This window comes from Panthera pardus, unplaced genomic scaffold, assembly GCF_024362965.1.
Source record: "Panthera pardus isolate Hobbes unplaced genomic scaffold, ASM2436296v1 HiC_scaffold_13, whole genome shotgun sequence".
In the NCBI taxonomy this organism is placed as follows: Eukaryota; Metazoa; Chordata; class Mammalia; order Carnivora; family Felidae; genus Panthera; species Panthera pardus.
This window is the reverse complement of record NW_026526688.1, coordinates 104,483,640-104,505,556: the sequence shown is the minus strand read 5'-3', so window position 1 is coordinate 104,505,556 and position 21,917 is coordinate 104,483,640. Positions and strand designations below refer to the sequence as shown.

At 34.3% G+C, this 21,917-nt stretch overlaps 1 protein-coding gene across 2 annotated transcripts in view; it reads left to right on the top strand.

Moving 5' to 3' along the window:
• Positions 1-21,917, top strand: part of USP53 (ubiquitin specific peptidase 53) — a 64,545-nt gene that overhangs the window by 27,381 nt on the left and 15,247 nt on the right. The window contains exons 4-13 of one of the 2 annotated variants that reach the window (XM_019418539.2): positions 2,432-2,566; positions 3,909-4,022; positions 4,170-4,252; positions 7,091-7,196; positions 8,196-8,342; positions 9,132-9,281; positions 17,052-17,214; positions 18,282-18,434; positions 19,896-20,042; positions 21,152-21,887. In XM_019418539.2, coding sequence (XP_019274084.2) covers positions 2,432-2,566; positions 3,909-4,022; positions 4,170-4,252; positions 7,091-7,196; positions 8,196-8,342; positions 9,132-9,281; positions 17,052-17,214; positions 18,282-18,434; positions 19,896-20,042; positions 21,152-21,887 — 1,934 coding nt within the window. The remainder of the gene's footprint in view (positions 1-2,431; positions 2,567-3,908; positions 4,023-4,169; positions 4,253-7,090; positions 7,197-8,195; positions 8,343-9,131; positions 9,282-17,051; positions 17,215-18,281; positions 18,435-19,895; positions 20,043-21,151; positions 21,888-21,917) is intronic. The other variant, XM_019418542.2, reaches the window with a different exon arrangement.

The window sequence follows — 21,917 nt, the reverse complement described above, 5'->3', positions numbered from 1 at the left end:
TGTGATCAAAACAAATGTTATTTGTAGTATCTACATTTTGTGGTGGTTTGCTACGGAGCAATAAATAACTGGAACAGGAGTCCATATTGTGTACGTCCTTCTAGACCTTTGTGAGAACCTTGGCTTTCCTCTTGAGCGATTTAGGAAGTCTCAGGATTGTTTTGAGTGGAAGAGTGATATAATCTGTTTTAATTAGATGTAATATTTCAACTGGATCTGTTTGGCTACTTGGATGAAAATAGATGGAAGAGAGACAAAGACAGAAACAGGGAATCATGTATATAGTAGCATTTCATTTATGTCGTTGAGATTTTTACCTAAAAATTACTAAGATTATTATTAAGATTTTATTAACGTGTTTCAGAGATAAACATTTCATTCTTTTACATTCTTGAATATTTTTACACACACATACATACAAGAAAATAAAAAGTGATTTTCATGCTTTTTTTTGATTTATATTCCTGAATATAAATCACCAAAGAAGGCAATTTTACACTCTCTTTTTTAGAACATGGCAAAATAGGGTTATTGTTAGGGGATGAAGAATTACCTTAGATCAAATTATAATACCGCATTTTATTTACGCCACAGTAAATTTTGGATATTTTGTCCAGTTGTAAAAACTAGTATAGTTAAAATGTCTAGACTAAATCTTTCATAGCCTTACATAATCACTTACCTGCCTCCAAAACTTACTCCCTGTCTCACATACTGCACTTTAGCCAAACTGGCTACCTCCTTCCAATTTCTCAGAGCTGGCTTCCATCTGAGTGTTTTCATTGTTACTCCTTTTGTCTAGAATGCTTTTCTTCTAGATGTTTTTGTAGCTTACACTCTTCTTTTTAAATCTTTTTTTAAATGTTTTTATTTATTTTTGAGAGAGAGCATGAATGGGGGAGGGACAGAGAGAGGGACAGAGGATCCGGAGCAGGCTCCGCGCTGACATCATGAACCGTGAGATCACGACCCGAGCCGAAGTCGGATGCTCAACTGACTGAGCCACCCAGACGCCCCCTGTCTTATTTCTTTTATGCCAGTCCTCAAATGAGGACATCAGTGAGGCCCTCCCTGACCACCCTAGGTAATAATTAACCTCCCTTTTCTCAGCATCCCTATTTCTATTATAATACTTTATTTTTCTCTCTTCTATTTTATGTCTTTATTTTTCTCTATTGTGTCTATCATATTCCAACATATAATTAGTTACTTGCCTTCCCCTTACTACAACCAGAATGTGTACTCCACGAAGGCAGTGTTTTTGTCTGTTTTCTAGTGAAGATGCCTCACATACACTAGGCAGTCAAAAAACAGATGACAAATAAATGACACTCTTGTGTAGGATTAATATCTTAAATATTACCTTGAAAAGTTTATTACTTACATAAGAAATGATATCTAAAATATTTTTTGCTTTTTCATATTTGTAATTATACCTAAAAATTATAGTTCTAGATATCTAATATCATTTGGCATCTTTATTTTTCAATTTCTTATTTATTTATAAATTAGATTTTTCTTACAGTAGTGGAACAGGTTTTTGAAATATCTTCCTAGCCTATCAGATGTTGATCTGGAAAAAAAAAATTGATTTTGAGGTGACATACCCCTTGAGCTAATTATTTAAGAACTTAATATGACCAATTCTTACTTGGTGGGGTTGTCACTGAAAACCTTTTTCCCCCCACTTTCTCTCACCTAAAGTGATTGTCATAAAATTGGAACTTATTAAATAGTTTTTCTTCCTTAAATTCAATAAGGAAAATGGAAAACCAGATTAATACCTAAATCATGTTTTTGTGAGTGTTTCCACCGTTTTTTAGGCTTAGGTTAGAAATAATGCTCCAAGTGAGGAAAACTGATAATTTGAAAATTAAAACATTTTTCAAAAAATTAAAAGTCATCATCTTTTGTCTGACTTCATACAAATTGTACAGTGTCAGTTTTTAAAGACAATTTTAATTGGTGGGAAGTTGTCATCCCATTGAACTTACCTAATTTTTGTTTCTTTTTAAACCAGCATTTGTCATTTTCTGAGGTTTATTTATTTTTGATTAACATAATTTTAATTCCTATAGCATACTTTTAGATTTATAGCAACTTAGAACTTTTCCTTAAACAACTTGGATCAGAATTAGCTGGGAACAGTTTAAAAATTGCCCTGACTTCTGACTTCAGCATACTCAATCAGAATCTCTGAGGATGGGAACTGAGAACTCATTTAATTCTGTGCACACTGACACTTAATTTAGAGACTGGGGCAACCATTTCTATACATTGTTGATAGAAATAAATTTTGTATGGAATTTTAGAGCAAAAGACTATGTCCATTTCTAGGTATAGTGTGAGTTTCACTCTGTTATAGTGAAATTACTGAAGTGTTTCTTTAGTTTTTGGCTTTAAGCTTACTGATGTACTTGTTGATCCCCAGACAATATTTGCACAGTTTCAACATAGTCGAGAAAAAGCACTTCCTTCGGATAATATAAGACACGCTCTAGCAGAAAGCTTCAAAGATGAGCAGCGATTTCAGCTGGGCCTTATGGATGATGCTGCAGAGTGCTTTGTAAGTATTTTTGATAATCCCTAAATCAGGATACTAGCTTGTTTTCCTTAAGTGATGTGAATTTTGAGAGGAATGAAACATAAATTTATAACAATAGAAAGGAATCCATACTGCTTAGTGCATCCTTGTCTTACCCGCCCTTCAAAACTCTGTGTGTTTCATGACTTTTGGTTTTGATTTGACATTTATATGTTATTATCATTTTTTTAATGAGTATCTTTACTATTTTCTCAGACAGGTGGAAAGCTCTTTGACTAATGCACTGCTTAACACACTTTCCATGTTGATTAAAGTGTGTCCGAAACAGCATACACAGTCCTAAAATATACTTTTCATAATTCTCATGTTCATAATAGATCCATTATTTAAAATATAAATATATTTTGTACAATACCAAATTTTATAGTTTATTTTCACTTAAGTGAAATGTCCTAGTACATGGTTTGATAATTCATAGAATATCTAGAAATTTAGGCTTAAATAATTGAATGGTTTTAAATTTCCTGGGGCAGAGGAGGCAGATGTTTAGCTAATTAAAAGAATCCATTGGAGGTGTCTGGATGGCTCAGTCGGTTTAACATCCGACTTCAGCTCAGGTCATGATCTCGCGATTTGTGGGTTCGAGCCCCAAGTCAGACTCTGTGCTGACAGCTCAGAGCCAGGAGCCTGCTTCAGATTCTTTGTCTCCCTTTCTCTCTGCCCCTCCCCTGCTCGTGCTTTGTCTCCCTCTGTCTCTCAATATTAACATTAGATAAAAATAAAGAATCTATTTGATAGGCTTTTGCTAAAAAGGATTGTTAAAGAAATAAATATTCCTTATTGATCTGTATTATAAATTTGAAATTTAATATGAAATTTGTTTGCAGAGCAGATTTCTTGCATTAGGATGTTAGTGTAGGTATTGCAAGCCTTTGTCATTGCTATTTGAATGTGAGTTATACAGACTATTAAAATATCCCAAGTAGGATTTTTAAAAGATCAACTGTTTTTTTCAATGTGAGAATGCTGCAAATATGGGAAACTTATGTTTTCTATTAAATTCTACATGTCAGCCATCATGAATTGATTTTTTAAAGGGTATTAAAGATATTTATTAAATTAATGTTTCTTTTATTTAATTTTTTTAAAAAAGCTAATACTACAAAGGGTGAATAACTGAACGGTATTTGAAGGGTTGATTAAAGAGGAAAGCTGAAAAGCTGACAATATATATGGTGCTGTTAAATTTAACACTTTGGAAAATCCTAAAAAGATTTTTAAATTTATAAAGTTAAAAATAGTTGTATTATGAAGTATCTTCTGTAAGATTCACAAGTCATTTGTCTTTTAATTTTTAAATTAGGAAAATATATTGGAGAGGATTCATTTTCACATAGTGCCAAGCAGAGATGCAGACATGTGTACCTCTAAATCTTGTATCACTCACCAGAAGTTTGCCATGACTCTGTATGAACAGGTGAGATGGCTTAACCACCTTATTAGATATTGTATTTGTTATATTTATTTCATTCATTTGTACTTTGGTATAATATATAACATAAATAAATATATGTATTACATTTATGTTTTATGATTGATAAATTAAACATGTTTTTACCTGTAGTGTGTGTGTCGTAGCTGTGGAGCATCGTCAGATCCTCTACCTTTTACAGAATTTGTGCGGTACATTTCTACAACAGCCCTATGGTAAGAACCTTACCAGAGACGTTAATAATACATTTAAGCACATTGAGCATTTATTTTATAAAACCATAACATATGTGAATATCTACTCTCTGTCTTAAACTTAAAAAATATGCTGCCATCAGAAGTACTAAGTGACGTCTGTCTCAGTTGGATGTTTCTGTTTTAGCCTAAAATGTATACTTAATGAAATGTACCAAATATTAGTGAAAATTTGTATCTATTTATATTTATACCAAGTTTTTGGAATTGTGAAGCAGAGTTTAAAATGACAAGCTCAATGGTAAATGGAGCTGCACATTATTTCTTCATTTTTGCTAAGGTGCTATCTTTGTAGTGACCCATCAGCTCCATATCCCATCATGGTGATGGAAACTAGGGTAAGCAGAAAGGGGGGGTGGGGGGATGGTGACATTAATTCTTCATTAGATTTATTGAGTTTAAGGCCTCAACATTAACCTGAAATAAAAATTTGCCTATGCTTGGCTGTCCCCTCCCTCCCTGTGCATGAAACATTACTAATTAGGGATCCATATGATCCCTAGACTTTACATAAGAATTGTTTGAACATTTTCTAACAGGTATTTGAGAATATAAATATTTGATATATGGTAAACATTGAATAAATGTTTATAGGTATTTTAATACAAAAAAATAAAGCATGGATCAATAATTATTAATCAGAATAAATCAGTTCAACAGTTAGTTACTAAATGCTATTGGGGTGCCTGGGTAGCTCAGTCGGTTGAGCATACAACTTTGGCTCAGATCATGATCTCCCAGTTCGTGAGTTCGAGCCCTGTGTTGGGCTCTGTGCTGACAGCTCAGAGCCTGAAGCCTGCTTCAGATTCTGTGTCTCCCTCCCTCTCTGCCCCTCCCCTACTCACACTCTCTCTCTCTCTCAAAAATAAATAAACATTAAAAAAAATTTTTAAGGGGCACCTGGGTGGCTCAGTTGGTTAAGCGTCCAACTTCGGCTCAGGTCATGATCTCACAGTCTGTGAGTTCGAGCCCCGCATCAGGCTCTGTGCTGACAGCTCGGAGCCTGGAGCCTGTTTCAAATCCTGTGGCTCCCTCTCTCTCTGACCCTCCCCTGTTCATGCTCTCTCTCTGTCTCAAAAATATATAAACGTTAAAAAAATTTTTTTTTTTAAATGCTATCAATATTTTAATCATTGTACAAAGTGAATATCAGGTGCTTATCTGTTTCATTATAATATTAAACTACCTGGCTTTTTTTTGATATAACACAATATTACTTAAAGACTATTGAATAATATCAATTTGGTTATTTGAGTGTGTTTAGTATCTTTCTTAGTATATAGAGTTGGGGATATTGGTTTAAGGAAACATTCCCTAAACTTCAGTCAATTATAGGTTCATTTTTTTCACTTTGTATGAAAAGTAGGATAGTGTCTGAACAAGGATAGGCCACAAATTAAAAACTATAAAACTTTAAGTCTATTTTGAAACTCTTATATAATGACAATGCTCTGAGGCAGTATCTTATGTAACAGAGTTAGAGCTCCATCAGTCTCTCTGTAGAGATCTACACCACAAATTGCAAGAAACCAGACTTTAAATGGTAATTATGGTTGACCCTTCGGTAACACAGGTTTGAACTGCACAGGTCCACTTAGATGGAGATTTTTCAATAAATGTACGTGCAGTACTGTAAATGTATTACATCTTCCTTATGATTTTCTTAATAACATTTACTTTTTTCTAGCCTTTTTGTAAGAATACAGTATATACTACATATAACATAAAATATGTGTTAATCAACTGTTACTGGTAAGGCTTCCGGCCAACAATAGGCTATTAGTAGTTAAGTTGGGGGCAGGTCAGAAGTTAGTATGCGGATTTTGGACTGCATGAAGGTTAGTGCCCCTTACCTCCATGTTATTTAAGGTTTAACTGTAGTCACTTTCTTTTCATTGGTAATAAGTATTGAATACCAGTTACTGAATTCCAGGCTTAACAAAAATTGTCATTTTAAATGTTAACAAAAACACTATTTTAAATGTACAATTTGAATGAGCTTGTCAGATTTAGTGCATTTTAATACATTTATGAAGTACTTTAGAAGAATGGGTGCTCTTAGTTGTTACTGAATATTGTACATTATTTAAATCATGAAACTGTAAAGTATATCCAACTCTAGGACAGTTCACATTACTAAGCAGAACCAGAACATCTAGAATGGAAACTAGTAAGGATATTTAAGGTTACATTGCATTTCTTTTTGGAAATATTTAAATGGTTGTTTAAAGATACTTAATATTTTGGTATATAAAAATTAGATTCTAAGAGAGACTACACAAAAAGTGGCATAGATATCCTGCCTATGTTCTAATGAAATGGTCAGCATTCATAAGGCACAAACCTGACCTAAGTAGTTTTGGTTTGGACTTCTGCATTAATCAGCAAAAGGCCCCTCTATTAGCTGAAAATTATAACTTCGTTTTTGAGAATTTGAGGCCAGAGAGGGAGCCTTTCCCACAATTTGTTGTTCTTGTTAGGTCAGAGTTTAAACTCAAGTCCCTACTTGTTAAACAATAATGTAAAAGAAACATTTGACTTAAAACTTGGAGCATCTTATTATCTTGTTCATGTAGTTCCAGACCATGGTAATAAATGTTTTTCATCATGCACCTGCCAAATTCCATAATTTTTCACTTTATGGAAATTTACTTTATGGTTAATTTTTCGGACAAAACCTGTCTTAAACAGAAAAAATGATCATACCCATATTGAGAACTTAATTTCTTTTCATGCATAGTTTGTTAGATCTTTTTAAAGTTCATAGGACACATTTGGGACTGCTTCTTTCTTTTGTAGCAATGAAGTGGAAAGAATGATGGAAAGGCATGAACGTTTTAAGCCTGAAATGTTTGCAGAGTTGCTACAAGCAGCAAATACAACTGATGACTATAGGAAATGTCCTGTAAGTATAATTTGGAGAAAGCTAGTATGCTTATATGTTTGCATACTTGAAAATAAACATTCAGAAATTACCATGTAAATAGTAATTCTACATGAAATTAATTTTAAGAGTTAATTTTTCAGGGGCACCTAGGTGGCTCAGTTGGTTAAGCGCCTGACTCTTGATTTTGGCTCAGGTCATTATCTCATTGTTGTGGGATCAAGCCACACATTGGGCTCTGTGCTGATGGAGTGGAGCCTGATGGGGACTCTCTCTCCCTTCACTCTTTGCCCCTCTTCTCCACCCCTCTCCCCAAAATAAATAAATAAACGTTTTTTAAAATGTTATTTTTTCAGTGTTATTTTAGGCAACTCTTTATACCATGTGAGCTATTTAAGCACTATTAAAAACTCTTTGTGAAGGATTTAGTGTATGCTGATTAATTTTTTTAAGTTCTGACATCTGTCATTTGACTAAAGAGAAAGTTAGTTTCTTTTTTTTCCCTGCGCCTGGGTGGCTCAGTTAAGTGTCCGACTTCGGCTCAGGTCATGATCTCGCAGTTTGTGGGTTTGAGCCCTGCGTCAGGCTCTGTGCTGACAACTCAGAGCCTGGAGCCTGCTTCGGATTCTGTGTCTCGCTCTCTCTGTCCCTCCCACTGTTCATGCTCTGTCTCTGTCTCTCTCTCTCAAAGATAAACATTAAAAAAAAAAATTAAACATTACAAGTGGCATCATTCTTTTTTCTAATGTAATATTACTTCAAGTGTTTTAGGGCTCATTTTTTTAGATTGATTTCTTGCTTTAAAATTACAAAGATACCAAAGTACTTTGATTTAAAATAAACTTCCTGTTTAATCAATAATTAAGACAACTAGTTTGATAAAAGTCCATTTTAGTATGCTGAAAAAATAGATTTCTGATGTATGTAAAGATTGTTAATGTATAGTACAAACTGTCAGGCATCACCTATGGTATATATGTTTCAGTAATTTCAAAATTTGCCTTTTGTGTTTTTCTTTAGAGTAACTGTGGCCAAAAAATAAAAATTCGCCGTGTTTTAATGAATTGCCCAGAAATTGTTACAATTGGTTTAGTCTGGGATTCTGAGCATTCTGACTTGACTGAAGATGTTGTTCGGAATCTAGCAACACATCTTTATCTTCCTGGGGTATCTCAACTGTTTTCATTCACTTCCTTTTTGTTTTTAAATTCTTTTAAAACATATTCATATATTATAATATACTTTGTTTTTCAGAATTAAATTATCTTTCTAAAGGAAAGATGTAGTGCTGATAAAGTTCATCAAATCAGGCTAAGTGGAATGCCTTTCTTGCGTAGACTAGGAACGGCTTTTAGTTATAAACAATCTTGTGTTCTAATTCGATATCACTCTAGAATGGTGATATTGCTGATAAATATGTGTGTGTGTAGGGTAATGACCAATATAAATATTAACCTAGAAAGGTTTAAGATACAAAATTCATCTATAGCACTGATCTCTTAATATGCATATTAACATCTTAATATATTTTGAATTGGTTTATATCACCATTAATCTTTTAGATAATTATCTTTTATAAATATGTTAATGTTTGTTCAAATATGTGATTCAGTAAAAAAATTATTAGGAATTGTGTAATTTATCCCCCATTTCCAGTTTATGTATATAAAGTGTCAGTTCTGTGTTATTGGAGACAATGTGTTACTGAACTAAATTGTAGTGATTTTATTGGACTAATAATATTAATAGTTATATAGTTAATAGTAATTAATAGTTAATAGTAATTCTGTTCAGTACAATGTCAGTGTACCTTCTGTACTAATATAATAGTGGATTGGGGAAGCTTATATAAGAAGTATTTTTCATAGATAGTCTAATATATGACTCACCAAATTATTATTCCTCATTTTTAAAAAGATACAGTATTAAATTACATGTTATTATTTTTTTAAACAGCTTTTTTATAGGGTTACTGATGAAAATGCCAAAAATAGTGAACTTCACCTCGTTGGTATGATCTGCTACACCAGCCGACATTATTGTGCCTTTGCTTTTCATACCAAGAGTTCCAAGTGGGTATTTTTTGATGATGCAACCGTGAAAGAGGTAAGTGATATTTTCACTAACTGGGATAATTGTTGTGATTTTTACTTTTTAGGAATAAATGAAGATAATGATATATACAATGTATATCACATAATACAATTATGTGAAGTAATGATTGTATGTAAACACTTATTACAAAATTATTATTATATAAAATAATAAATGACCTTTATAATAGCATTGTTAAGTTCATACTTTTAATTTTTGAAACCTGGTTTATTTTAAAGCCGCCTTTTAAACCAGTCTATTTCCAGAATAATAAAAACGTGACTAATAAATGTTAGAATGCAAATACACAACTGTCAGTGGTCCATATGTATTCCCTTTTGTCTGATGCATAGTTGCTCTGTGTATTTCTTTGTGAATGATTCACAATTGCTTTGTATAATTAGTGATGAAAATTTGCTTGTTTTTTTAATTATTAGGACTCCCTTTTCAAACTTCGTGGTATTCAGAATTAGATATGCCTACTATTATCTTTGGTGAATTATTTATTCAAACATTATAATATCTACCAAACTAGTGAATAATAGTTTATAATAAGAAGTATGTATCAGAATCACCCTTGGAGCTTTTGAAAAAACGTACATGCCTGGATTCTTAAATTCTTGATTCAGTAGTATAGAGGCAGGTATCTTAATTTTTTACAAGTTCTACAGGAGATTCAGATTTTGCCACATTTGAAAACTTGATCTTGTGCATACTGTTTCTAGGCTTATGGGCTTTGAGAATCCTATTATTATGCAGTAAATGGACTTAAAAATGTAAGTTATTTCATTGTTATAGCAAATGGTGTACAGTTCCATTTGCTTTCATTTTAATATATAACAAAGGGCCATTTATCAGCATTATGAATTACTAAGTTAATAGAAGCTCATATATTTAGTATGTAGTGACTTTCTGTCTCTTTCTATGAACAATGAACTGCTATGGAAATTGCCCCTCTAGGGGCACCTGGGTGGCTCAGTTGGTTAAGCATCTGACTTGGGTTCAGGTCATGCTCTCACAGTTTGCAGTTCAAGCCCCCACGTTGGGCTCTGCACTGAGAACTCAGAATCTGGAGCCCACTTCAGATTCTGTGTCTCCTTCTCTCTCTCTGTCTCTCTCTCTCTCTCTCTCTCTCTCTCTCTCTCTCTCTGTCCCTCCCCCACTTGTGCATGTGCTCACTCGCGCGCTCTCTCTCAAAAATAAATAAATAAGCTGGAAAAAAAGTGGAAATAGACTCTCCAATATTAAAAATTAGAAAACCAAATAGATGAGACAACTTTTTAAGAAATTAAGTAGTAGGCAGTTGAACAGAAAAAAGGAAAACAAACAAGACGAGCCCTACAATTATTCCTGCTTACTGCCTATAGATTGTTTTTAGGTTGCAATTCAGGGAGGGGGACTCAAACAAAGCCTAGTAGTATCACAGAGTTGAGGAAACCAAAATTGGAATTCAGAGAGGTGAAGATGGCTAAAATCGCCGGACAGATTACCAGAAAAAAACACTGCACAGAGGGAAAGTGCTAGAGACTGTTAAAGGGGTCCCCTTTAATCTTTACCTGAATAGTGATCTGACATGTGTGGGGCAGATCTGCACAAGATGGGGTGGGGGGGAGAATTACTGGAAAACAGAAAGTCAGACAATTTTAAAAATTCATATATGGCTAGGACCAGTTTGCATCTATACCAGTAAGAGTAAAAAGATATTGTAATGCGGGGAGCATCAAGTAGAATCCTTAGAATAGTACCACCTGAATTATACCTAGACTGAATACTGCTCTGCACCTGACATAAAAAGCTTAAAATGAAGCCTTCAAAGGACAAAGATGATCCCACATAACTTAACAAATGCCAGAATGAAGTCCCAGCACTTTTTAAAGGAACACAACAAAATTCACTCAAAAATATAAATTTCAATTAAATTTCAATATGCTATTTCAAGATAGCATTCAATAAAAAGTTACCAGCTATGCAGAGAAGAAGAAAAATGTGACCCATCCCTGAAGGAATATTAATAAAAACAGACCTGTTCCACCACTCCCGTTTCTTCTGATCACATGGTAAGGGGTGAGAAAGCAAGGTAGGGAAATGGAGCACACCTTCTCTTCTGTCAGGAACTTCATCAGCTTCACTATTCCTACCCTCAAAAAAGAGGGTTCTGAATAATAGCCAGGTGATCTCCAAGGTCAGAAAGACTCAAAGTGACAGAGATGGAAATAATCAGACAAGAGTGTGATAATTGCTGTGTCAGTGTAGAGACATTGATTAGATACAGTCGATAAACATGGACCATAAAAATAAGCAATAAATTGGATTTCATCAAAACCTTTACTCTTCAGTAAGATACTGTTAGAATAAAAAGGCAAGACAGACTGGGACAAAATATTTGTCAAGCCTATATTTAATAAAGATTATATCCAGAATATATAAAGTCTCTTAAAACTCAAAAATTAAAAGATAAATCAATAGATTTATAAGATAGATTTAAAAGATAAACTCAATAATTAAAAGATAATAGGGGAAGATGGTGGAGTAGGAGGATCCTAAGCTCACCTTGTCCCATGGATATAACTAGATAATACTCACATCAGTATAAATAACCAGAAAACTACCCAAAGACTGGCAGAACAAACTCCACAACCAAAGATAGAGAGGAGGCCACATTGAATAGGGGAGGAAGGGCAGAGACATGGAGGTGAGGAGAAGGGAGAGAAACAAACTATCCCCATAACATTTGGCTTTGAAAACGAAAAGGCCAAATTTCACGAGTTCTTACAACCAGTAGGACTTAATACTAGCAAACTGAATCCAACAATATGTTAAAAATCATCCACGTGATCAAGTGGGATTTATTCCTGGGTTGCCAGGGTGGTTTAATAATCTCAAATCAATCAACCTGATACACCACATTAATAAAAGAAAGGATAAGAACCTCCATGATCATTTCAATAGATGCAGAAAAAGCATTCGACAAAGTACAATATACATTCATGATAAAAGCCCTCAACAAAGTAGATTTAGAGGGAACAAACCATATATGAAAAACCCACAACTAACATCATACTCAATGGGAAAAAAACAGAGGTTTTCCTGTATGGTCAGCAGCAAGACAGGGATGTCCACTCTCACCATTACTATTTAACATAGTACTGGAAGTCCTAGCCACAGTAATAAGACACCAAGAAGAAAACCTCCAAATCAGCAATGAAGAAGTAGAACTTTCACTATTTGAAGATGACGTGATACTCTACATAGAAAACCCAAAGACTCCACCAAAAAATTGCCAGACACACAAATTCAGTAACGTTGCAGGATACAAAATCAATGTACAGAAATCTGTTGCATTTCTATACACCAATAATGAAGCAACAGAAAGAGAAATCAGGGAATCAATCCTATTTACAATTGTACCAAAAACCATGAGATACCTATGAATAAACCTGACCAAAGAGGCGAAAGACCTGAAATTGAAGATGACACAAAGAAATGGAAAAACATCCTACGCTCATGGATTGGAAGAACAAATACTGTTAAATGTCTAGACTGCCCAAAGCAGTCTAAACATTTAATGCAATCCCTATCAAAAAACCGACAGCATTTTTCACAGAGCTAGGACAAACAATCCTAAAATTTATGTGGAACCACAAAAGACCCTGAATAGCCAACGCAACGTTGAAAAAGAAGCAAAGCTGAAGGCATCGTAATTCTAGAGTTCAAATTATATTACCAAGCTGCAGTGGTCAAAACAATATGGTACTGGCACAAAAGTAGACAAGTAGGTCAATGGAGCAGAACAGAAAACTCCAAAAGGAGTCCACAACTATGTGAGCAATTAGTCTTCGACAAAGCAATAAAGAATATGCAATGGGAAATAGTCTCTTCAACAAATGGTGTTTGGAAATTGGAACAACAACATGCAGAAGAATCAAACTGGACTACTTTTTTATACTATACACAAAAATAAAATGGATTAAATGTGAGGCTTGAAAACATAAAAATCACACAGAACACCTGAAACTAATATTACACTGTATGTTAGTTAGCTAACTGGAATTTAAGCACTTAAAAAAATTAATTACATAAACTAAAGCACACACACATACACAAAATATGCTCACAATACACATGTGACTTGCCTAGCCTTTTACTTGTGATACTAATTCAGAAACAGAAGGACAGAAAAAGAAAAAATAAGCACTCTCAGACAAAGCTTTGACGTGTAAAATTTAGCTTGAAGACTTCAGCATCCCTTTTCTTCACTTTTCCCCCAACCATGATGTGTGCCTGTTCCTGAGAGCTCTTCTCCCCTATGACTCCAAAACTCTTGAGGCTTTGCTCCAGAAAGAATTTAATGGGTTTACTTGCAGGATTGGTTTTGTTTGTTTTTTGTTTTGTTTTTTGGCTCTATCAAAATATTTTTAGCAGCAAGGTCAAATAAAAGGAAAATTTGTGGTCTGGGGAGCCCTACAGAGAGCTCCAGAGGGTCACACAGTATTGTAGTTACTCACCTTATTTACCTTTAAAGAAAATCATGAGAAAAGTAAATCTGACCAAGGTGTCTTAATGTCAGCAGAGGAAGTGTATAGTACTGTACAAGGACTTAGGAGGAGGACTGAAGAGCTCATTTATCTGTGAGTGACTCTGCAACCCACAGTGACTCCTGGGTCTTTGAGTGTATCCATTGCGTAGTGCCCTGATGGCTCATGGGAATGCATTAGGGACAATCTGGAAGGCTAGAGTGATAAGGTGAGAAGAGGGCTCACAGTATCTTTCTTGCCCCACAGTTAGGAGAATCCTCTCAGGGGCCTTCCTTCTTCCCTGTGACATGATGTGCATTGTTTTACCTCATCAGCTCCTGAACCTTTCTAATACATCAGGACCTGAGTAGCCAGAGAATGTAGTGGAAGGCAAAGAGGTACTGACTGTAGAAACAGAACAGGAGTGGAAAGATGAGAGGGGTGAGAGACCTGAGAGCCTTCCAGGTCTGAGTTTGTAAAACAGTGTCTTTTTGGAGTTTGGGATGAACGAGAATTTGGGGTCCCAGCCATAGGTATGAAGAAAGAAAGAGAGCAAAATGAAAAAAGGAATTGCAAGATTTTTGTGTGCATGAACTATTGGCTATAATTGCTTTTTGGGATAACCAAAATAAAGGTTTAATTTACTTTCCTATTTAAAAAATCCTGGAACTAAAAAAAAAATTCATGGACTTGGTTCTAGAAGAGCCTGAGAGTGGAGAGTCATAGGAAGTTGTGTCCTCGCCCTTAAAAAAAAAAGTGGTATTCAGTAAATTATTAGGTACAAAGAAAATAGACCTTCAGTTCACAATGAGGTCTGATTACTTACCTGTTAGAATAGCAAAAATTGAAAAGACTGACCATACCAAGAGTTGGTGATGATGTAATCTCTCACAGAAGAATCATGGAAATGGAAAATGAACACTTTAGAAAACAGCTTATCAGTTTCTTATAAACTTAAACATGTAGTTACCATACAAACTAGTAATTCCACTCTTTTGAAAACATGTCCGCACGAAACTTGTACTTTAATGTTTATAGTAGTTTTGTTCATAATAACCAAAACTGGAAACAACTCACATGTCCATCCATAGGTGAGTGGATAAACAAATTGTGGTATAAGCATTCAATGGAATATAATGCTCAACAGTAAAAAGTAATGAACTATTTATTGATGCAACAATGTGAAATCTGAAAAGCTGTATGTTAGAGAATGAGACATAAACAACTATGAGTCTTCTTATGTAAAATTCATGAAAAGGAAAAACAGTGACAGAAAGTAAATCATCAGTTGCCAGTCACTGCAAAGAGGGTACAGGGAAGTTTTCTTTCTGGGGGGGGGAGATACATGATTGTATGTATACATTTGTCAGAATTCATTGGCTTATATACTGTAACTGGGTAGTTTTGTTTCATGTAAAGTATACTCAATAAAGCCAATGAAAAATTTTTGGTATTACTTTGCTCATATTAGTTAGTACTTTGATATAGCAGTTTATTAACCAGTTCCACCTTGAGTCCATGTGTAGCAACGTTTTGACACTCTTACGTTCCATCCACATAGTTTAACTGGTCAAAATTTGAAGGAAGAATTGGGTATATAGTTACCTGTGAGCTTTATGTTTGTTTGGTGTTCAGACAAGTTCCTAGTTCCTCAAGTATCTCAGAATCCAGGGTAAGGATGGTAAACAGCTAAATATGTGTAGTTTGAAAAAGCTCCTCAGGAGTTTTTTTTTAAAAGATCCCTTCCTTCTCTACAAAGCCAGTATTCTAGAATGCTTTTCTTTTTATTCGGTTGGTTTTATTTTTAAATGAAATTTATAGAGGTGTAATTTATAAACATTAAAATGCACCCATTTTAAGTGTATAGTTGGGGCTGGGACAAGTGTGTACATACTTATGTAACCTACACAGTCATTATATAGAGCACTTACATCACCCAGAAAATTCTGTTATGTCCCTTTACTGTCAATACCCTGGGCCCCAGAAGAACACTAATCTCACTATAGATTAGTTTTGCTCATTCTACAGTTTTGTAAGAATGGTGTCTTACAGTCTCTGTGTTTGGCTTTCTTTACCAAGCATAATGTCTTTTAAGATTCATTTGTGTTAAAAAAAAAGATTCATTCATGTTCTGTCTGTGCTTCATTTTTATTGTTGTGTTCCATTGTATGGCTATATAACACTTTATCTACTTACCTGCTGAGGTATGAATAGTTTTTGTGTGAACATAATTTTTTACCCCATTGCTCTTAGCTAATGCTCAGAAGTGGAATTTCTGGTTGGTATAAGTGTGTGTTAAACTTTACAAGGAACTGGCAAATTGATCGTCAAAGTGATTGTACCAGTTTATCTTCCCATTAAGCAGTGTGTAAGCGTTCCAGTTGCTCTGCATTCTCAGTAGCATTTTACGTTGTTAATCTTTAATGTTAGCCCTTTTAATGAATGTATAATGTTAGCTCAATGTGGTTTTAATTTGCATTTCCCTTATGATTAATAATGTTTTGAGTACATTTTTGTGTGCTTGTTGGCCATTCTTATATTTTTTTGGTGAAGTGTCTTCAGATGTTTTGCCCATTTTAAATGGGAGTATCTAACTAATTAAGGAATTGTAGAGATTCTTTGTGCTGCACACCAGTCCTTTATTAGATGTATGTGGCTTGGTTATTTATTTTTTTTTCATTTTCTTAATGGTATCTTTCAAAGAGCAGAAGTTGTTAATTTATTTTGATACGAAGCCCATTTTATCACTTTTCTTCTGTGGTATGTTTGATGTCCTAAGAAATCTTTAACTTCTCCAACATTGTTAAGATTTTATCTTTATTTTCTTCTGTAAGTTTTATGGTTTTTGTATGACTCATTCTGATTTAATTTTTGTGCTATGTGTGTGTAGTGGTATCGAAGTTCATTTTTTCATATGACCATCCCTTTGTTCTAGCACCATTGTTGAATAGACTCTTGTATTTCTCCATTAAATTGCCTTTAAATCTTTGTCAAAAGTCAATCAACCATGTATGTGGAAAAGCTTTTTAAAATTTGATAGCCTAAATCTTGATATAGCAGGTGTACAATTTTACCCATCAATTTTTTAGTAATGTTTAAAAAATTTTTATTTAGACTAGTTTAAAATAAAAGTGATTAGATAACATGATGAGTGACTGAATTCTTAAAAATTTTTTAATATACAAATTTATTCAGTCTCTGCTATTTATGTAACACATTGATTAAAAGATTTTGTTTTGTTTTTCTTCATTGTGGTTTTTTTTTGAAGGTTGGAACTAGATGGAAGGATGTGGTCTCCAAGTGTATCCGATGCCACTTCCAGCCACTGCTTTTGTTTTACGCAAACCCCGATGGCACAGCAGTTTCTACTGAAGATGCACTTAGGCAGGTCATCAACTGGTCACATTATAAATCTGTTGCAGAAAATATGGGTAATTTTCAAAAGTTCTTTTTAGTGTTTTTTTTTAATAGTATCACAATCACACTAAGAATATTAATATACTGAAGATAAAATGAATTTTGAGGATAATTTCAAAATTTAGTTTCAGTAAAACAGAGTTCAGGAAAATTTTATTACTTTGAGTTAATCTTTATAAAGAAGGCTTTCCTCACCAATGGCCTCTAAAGCACCCTCAGGAGTTACCCACTTGTGTGGTCACACAAGCACGGAAGGGGATACTTGGCTGGAAGCTCTTTCTAACAGTGAATGTTGAGATTTAAAGTGAGTCATACACAGGAAAAGTCCAAAGGAGCTTACGCCCATTTTTGGATACATTACAAAACATACAGAAATCATTTAAAAATGTCTCCTGGGATGCCTGGGTGGCCTAGTCAGTTAAATGTCTGACTCTTGATTTCAGCTCAGGTAGTGAGATCAAGCCCCAAGTTGGGCTCATGCTGAGCATGCTGAGCTTGGAGCCTGCTTAGGATTCTTGCAGTCCCTCTCTCTCTCTCTCTGCCCCTCGCCCGCGCACACATGTTCTCTCAAATAATAATAATAATAATATGGATGCCTGGGTGGCTCAGTTGATCCAGTGTCTGACTCTTAATTTCGGCTCAGGTCATGATCTCATCATTTGTAGATTCAAGGCCCAAGTTGGGCTCCGTGCTATCAACACAGAGCCTACTTGGGACTCTCTTTCTCTCCCTCTCTCTCGCTGCCCTTACGCTCTCCCCTCTCAAAAATAAATAAAATTAAAAAAAAAAGTCTGGCAAATGTTCTCTTTAAAAATGTATATATATCAATGTCAATCCTTTGAGTTTGTAAGTGATTGTCTACAGTATTAAAAATGATTCAGGGGGAAAAAAAGAAAAAAAATGATTCAGGGGTGCGTGGTTCAGTCGGGAGCATGCACCTCTTGATCTCAGGGTTGTGAGTTCGAGCCCCACATTGAGTATAGAGATTACTTAAAAATAAAATCTATAAAAAAAGTTTCAAACTTCACTTCTTCTGGTGGGGAGGAGGATGGGAATAATACATTTTTGTTTGTCTTTTAAGGATGTGAAAAGCCCATAATTTATAAGTCAGATAATTCAAAAGAGAATGGATTTGGTGATCAGGCAAAACAGAAAGAAATTCAGAAATTTCCAACAGATAATATTTCATCATTTAATCGGAACCACATTCAAACAAGTGGTGGTAGAGGGCCAGGTATGTGTTTAAGTTATCATTTTTATATTGTCCCTGAGTAATTATGCTTCCCCCTTTCTCGTTTACTGAATCTGTAATTCCTGGTAAGTACCATACAGAAGGAGGGTGTTTAACTATTCTTGGCCATGAAGAGAAAATAACTAGATAACAACATTTTGTCTTTTAACTTAATGCATTTCTCTCAGACTTGTGGTTTTATCTGAACAATTGACTACTATGTGGGTTTCTCCATATATTGACCGCTGTAATAGGCTGGAGGCAATCTGGACTGTTACCAAAGAAAGTCATAATCTAGGAGTTAAATATTAACTTGGAGAGGAAAAACATGAGTTAATAATTTGGTTCATAGGCTAAAATTAAATTTACCATTAGTGAATATAGCAGTAGTTCAGAGTTATTATAGTTGTACTTTATATTTAACTTCATTTTTATTCAACTTTCTGTTGTTACATCATACCACAGATTTAATTTTCACAAACCAGGTTCTGTGACTTGGGTCCACAACGAGACATTGCCACATGGTGTGTGTAGTTATGGTTTAGAAATACATAAAACTTGAATTGGGTGGATGTTCAGGATGAATTTATAAGCAGCTTTGAAGTACATTAATGAAATAATGTCTAACTATAAAAGTAACCCATTTAATCAAGGGTGGTAGGATCCCGAATTAACAGTTGTCATCAAAGAATTACAGGGATGCCTGCGTGGCTTGGTTGGTTAAGCATACAACTCTTGATTTCTACTTAAGTCATGATGTCACGGCCATGGGATTGAGCTCTGTGTCGGGTTCAGTGTGGAGCCTGCCTGGAATATTCTCTCTCTCTCTCTCTCTCTCATAAATAAATTAAAAAAAACAAAAACAAGGAATTACAGTAAACGCTTTTAAAAGTTCTGAATGAGACCATCTTTTACCCTCTGTATTGGTCATACTCTTAGATTAAGCTGTTACCTATTTGTCAAAAGATAACTACTTGTAAGCCCCAAAACTGTATGTGATTACAAACACTGGACCAGACAACTTGGGTTCATAATCCTGGTTCTACATTTACAAGCTATGTGAACCTGGGAAAGTTTTTAACTTCTTTGTACCTCAGTTTCCTGATCCACAATGGAGATGGTAATTGTACCCACCTCAAAGAATTAAATGAGTTAAGACTTAGAATGGTGTCTGACACATAGTGATCACTCAGTTACCTTTAGCTTTTAGTATTTCAATATAAGATCTCTTTACACAAGTTTTTAGGAGCTATATAAGAAGTTCTTAAAGCCAACAGGCATCTCCAGTGTCAGGATAAAAGCACACTGAGTTTTTTGGCTAAGGATAAAAATGAGTTCATTGTATACTTCTTATTTTCTTTTTAATATATAACATGTTAAAAATTTTATATAGTTCAATTTGTACTTTTATTGAGCAATTTGAAAAATGATCTGTATCATTTATAAGAATGGTTTATTTTACAGTTAAGTTAAGTCACAATGATCAAAGGGAAAAAATAAAAGACATTTCCAGAGAATGTGCTTTAAAGGCCATTGAACAGAGAAACTTACTTTCGTCACAAAGGAAGGATTTGGAGAGGGGACCAAGAAAAGATTTGGGCCGACATAGAGGTAAGCTAAGAGCTTATAGTGTTCATTTGAGAAAAGGGGTTGCTAAAATCTTACTTTTAAACTAAATTTTGTAACCTTAATACAAATTAATACAATTTCTTTATTATTTATCATATATGCTTATGTACATATTATGTTATATATCTTAATATGATTTCTTTAATACACCTATTAAATCTATAAAAATAAATTCTGGAGTGTTCTTATTTAATTTTAGCCTGGAATACTTGTGGTTGTTTAGATGTTTTAACTTCCCTTGTAATTATAGATTCACTTCACTCATATGGTACATTCAAACAAGAAGGAAGATTATAAAATTAAGTGAGGAGAGCTTCTTTTCTTGCAGCTCCTCGCCTTTCTTCTGTTTCATCGTTAATAGTGTCCAGTTCATTATGAGCGTGCCTTACACTTTATGGTTTTATCCTCTTTTCGTTATGGACATGCCATTAACTTAAATGATACTGCTAGACTTTAAAACTTGATTTGAGATTTTTGCTGCAGTGATATCCTTTTACATACACTTTTGTATACTTTTTTTATGTATAGCAATAGCATAAAATTCTTTTAGGAGAATAGCTGGGTTAAGGTATGTATGTTTATTCTTAATTTTGCTGGATGTGGCTCAATTGCTCTCCTAAAAGCCTGAGCCATTCTGCACTCTCACTGACATTGTTTGGATGTCTGTTTTTTCACACCCTCAGCAGCAGTTGGTTTAACAAACTTTTAAACCTTTACCAATATAAGAAGTAGAAAATACTCTTGTTGTTATGATTTTCATTAATTATGAATGAGACAAAATACTGTTTTTTAAAAAAAATATTTAAATTACATTAAAGTATTTAAATTTTTTTTTAGATCTTATGATCTACCTTAGAGATCATTTTTTAAAATCAATATATAACCACTTATCTTATAAATGCCTCTCATGAAGGATAGAGAATGAAAAAAAACACTTTTTAACTTCAAACCTCTATGTGATATACTATAAATCTTATTGTTTACTTATTACTGCTTAACATTTCTTTACAAACAAGGTGTTTGACTTGTGACTGAGAAATGTCTCTGAAGAGTACTCATTTGTATCTTCATTTGATTATTTATTTTTAAAGATTTGGTTGATGAAGACCTTCCACATTTCAAGTCTGGATCACCTCCTGCCCCAAATGGCTTTAGGCAATATGGAAATCCACATCTATATCATAGTCAAGGAAAAGGTCCATATAAGCATGACCGAGTTGCCCATCAGAGTCGAGCTTCTGCACAAATACTGAGTTCAAGTAAATCCCAGATTCTTGCCCCAGGAGAGAAAGTTACTGGCAAAGTTAAGAGTGACAGTGGCACTGGATATGATACAGACAGCAGCCAAGATTCTAGGGATAAAGGAAGCAGTTACAGTGGCAGCAGTAAAAGCCGGAACCGTGGTTGGAAACCCATGAGGGAAACATTAAATGTTGATAGTATTTTTAATGAAAGTGAAAAAAGGCAACATAGTCCAAGACATAAATCAAATATCAGTAACAAACCTAAATGTAGCAGAGATCAGAGTTTTAACAATTGGCCAAAGGAGAACCCAAAGCAGAAATGTTTAATGACCATATACGAAGATGAAATGAAGCAGGAAATAGGCAGGAGTTCCCTTGAATCAAATGGAAAAGGAGCAGAGAAAAATAAAGGCCTCAAAGAGACTAAAGTTTACGGTGACAATTGGCAGATGCAGAGGACTGAGTCTGGATACGAAAGTAGTGATCATGTCAGTAATGGATCTGCTAATTTGGATTCACCTGTTATCGATGGAAATGGTACAGTAATGGATATCAGTGGTGTTAAAGAAACAGCATCCTCCAGGTAATGCACAAATTAAATGAATGCCTTTCC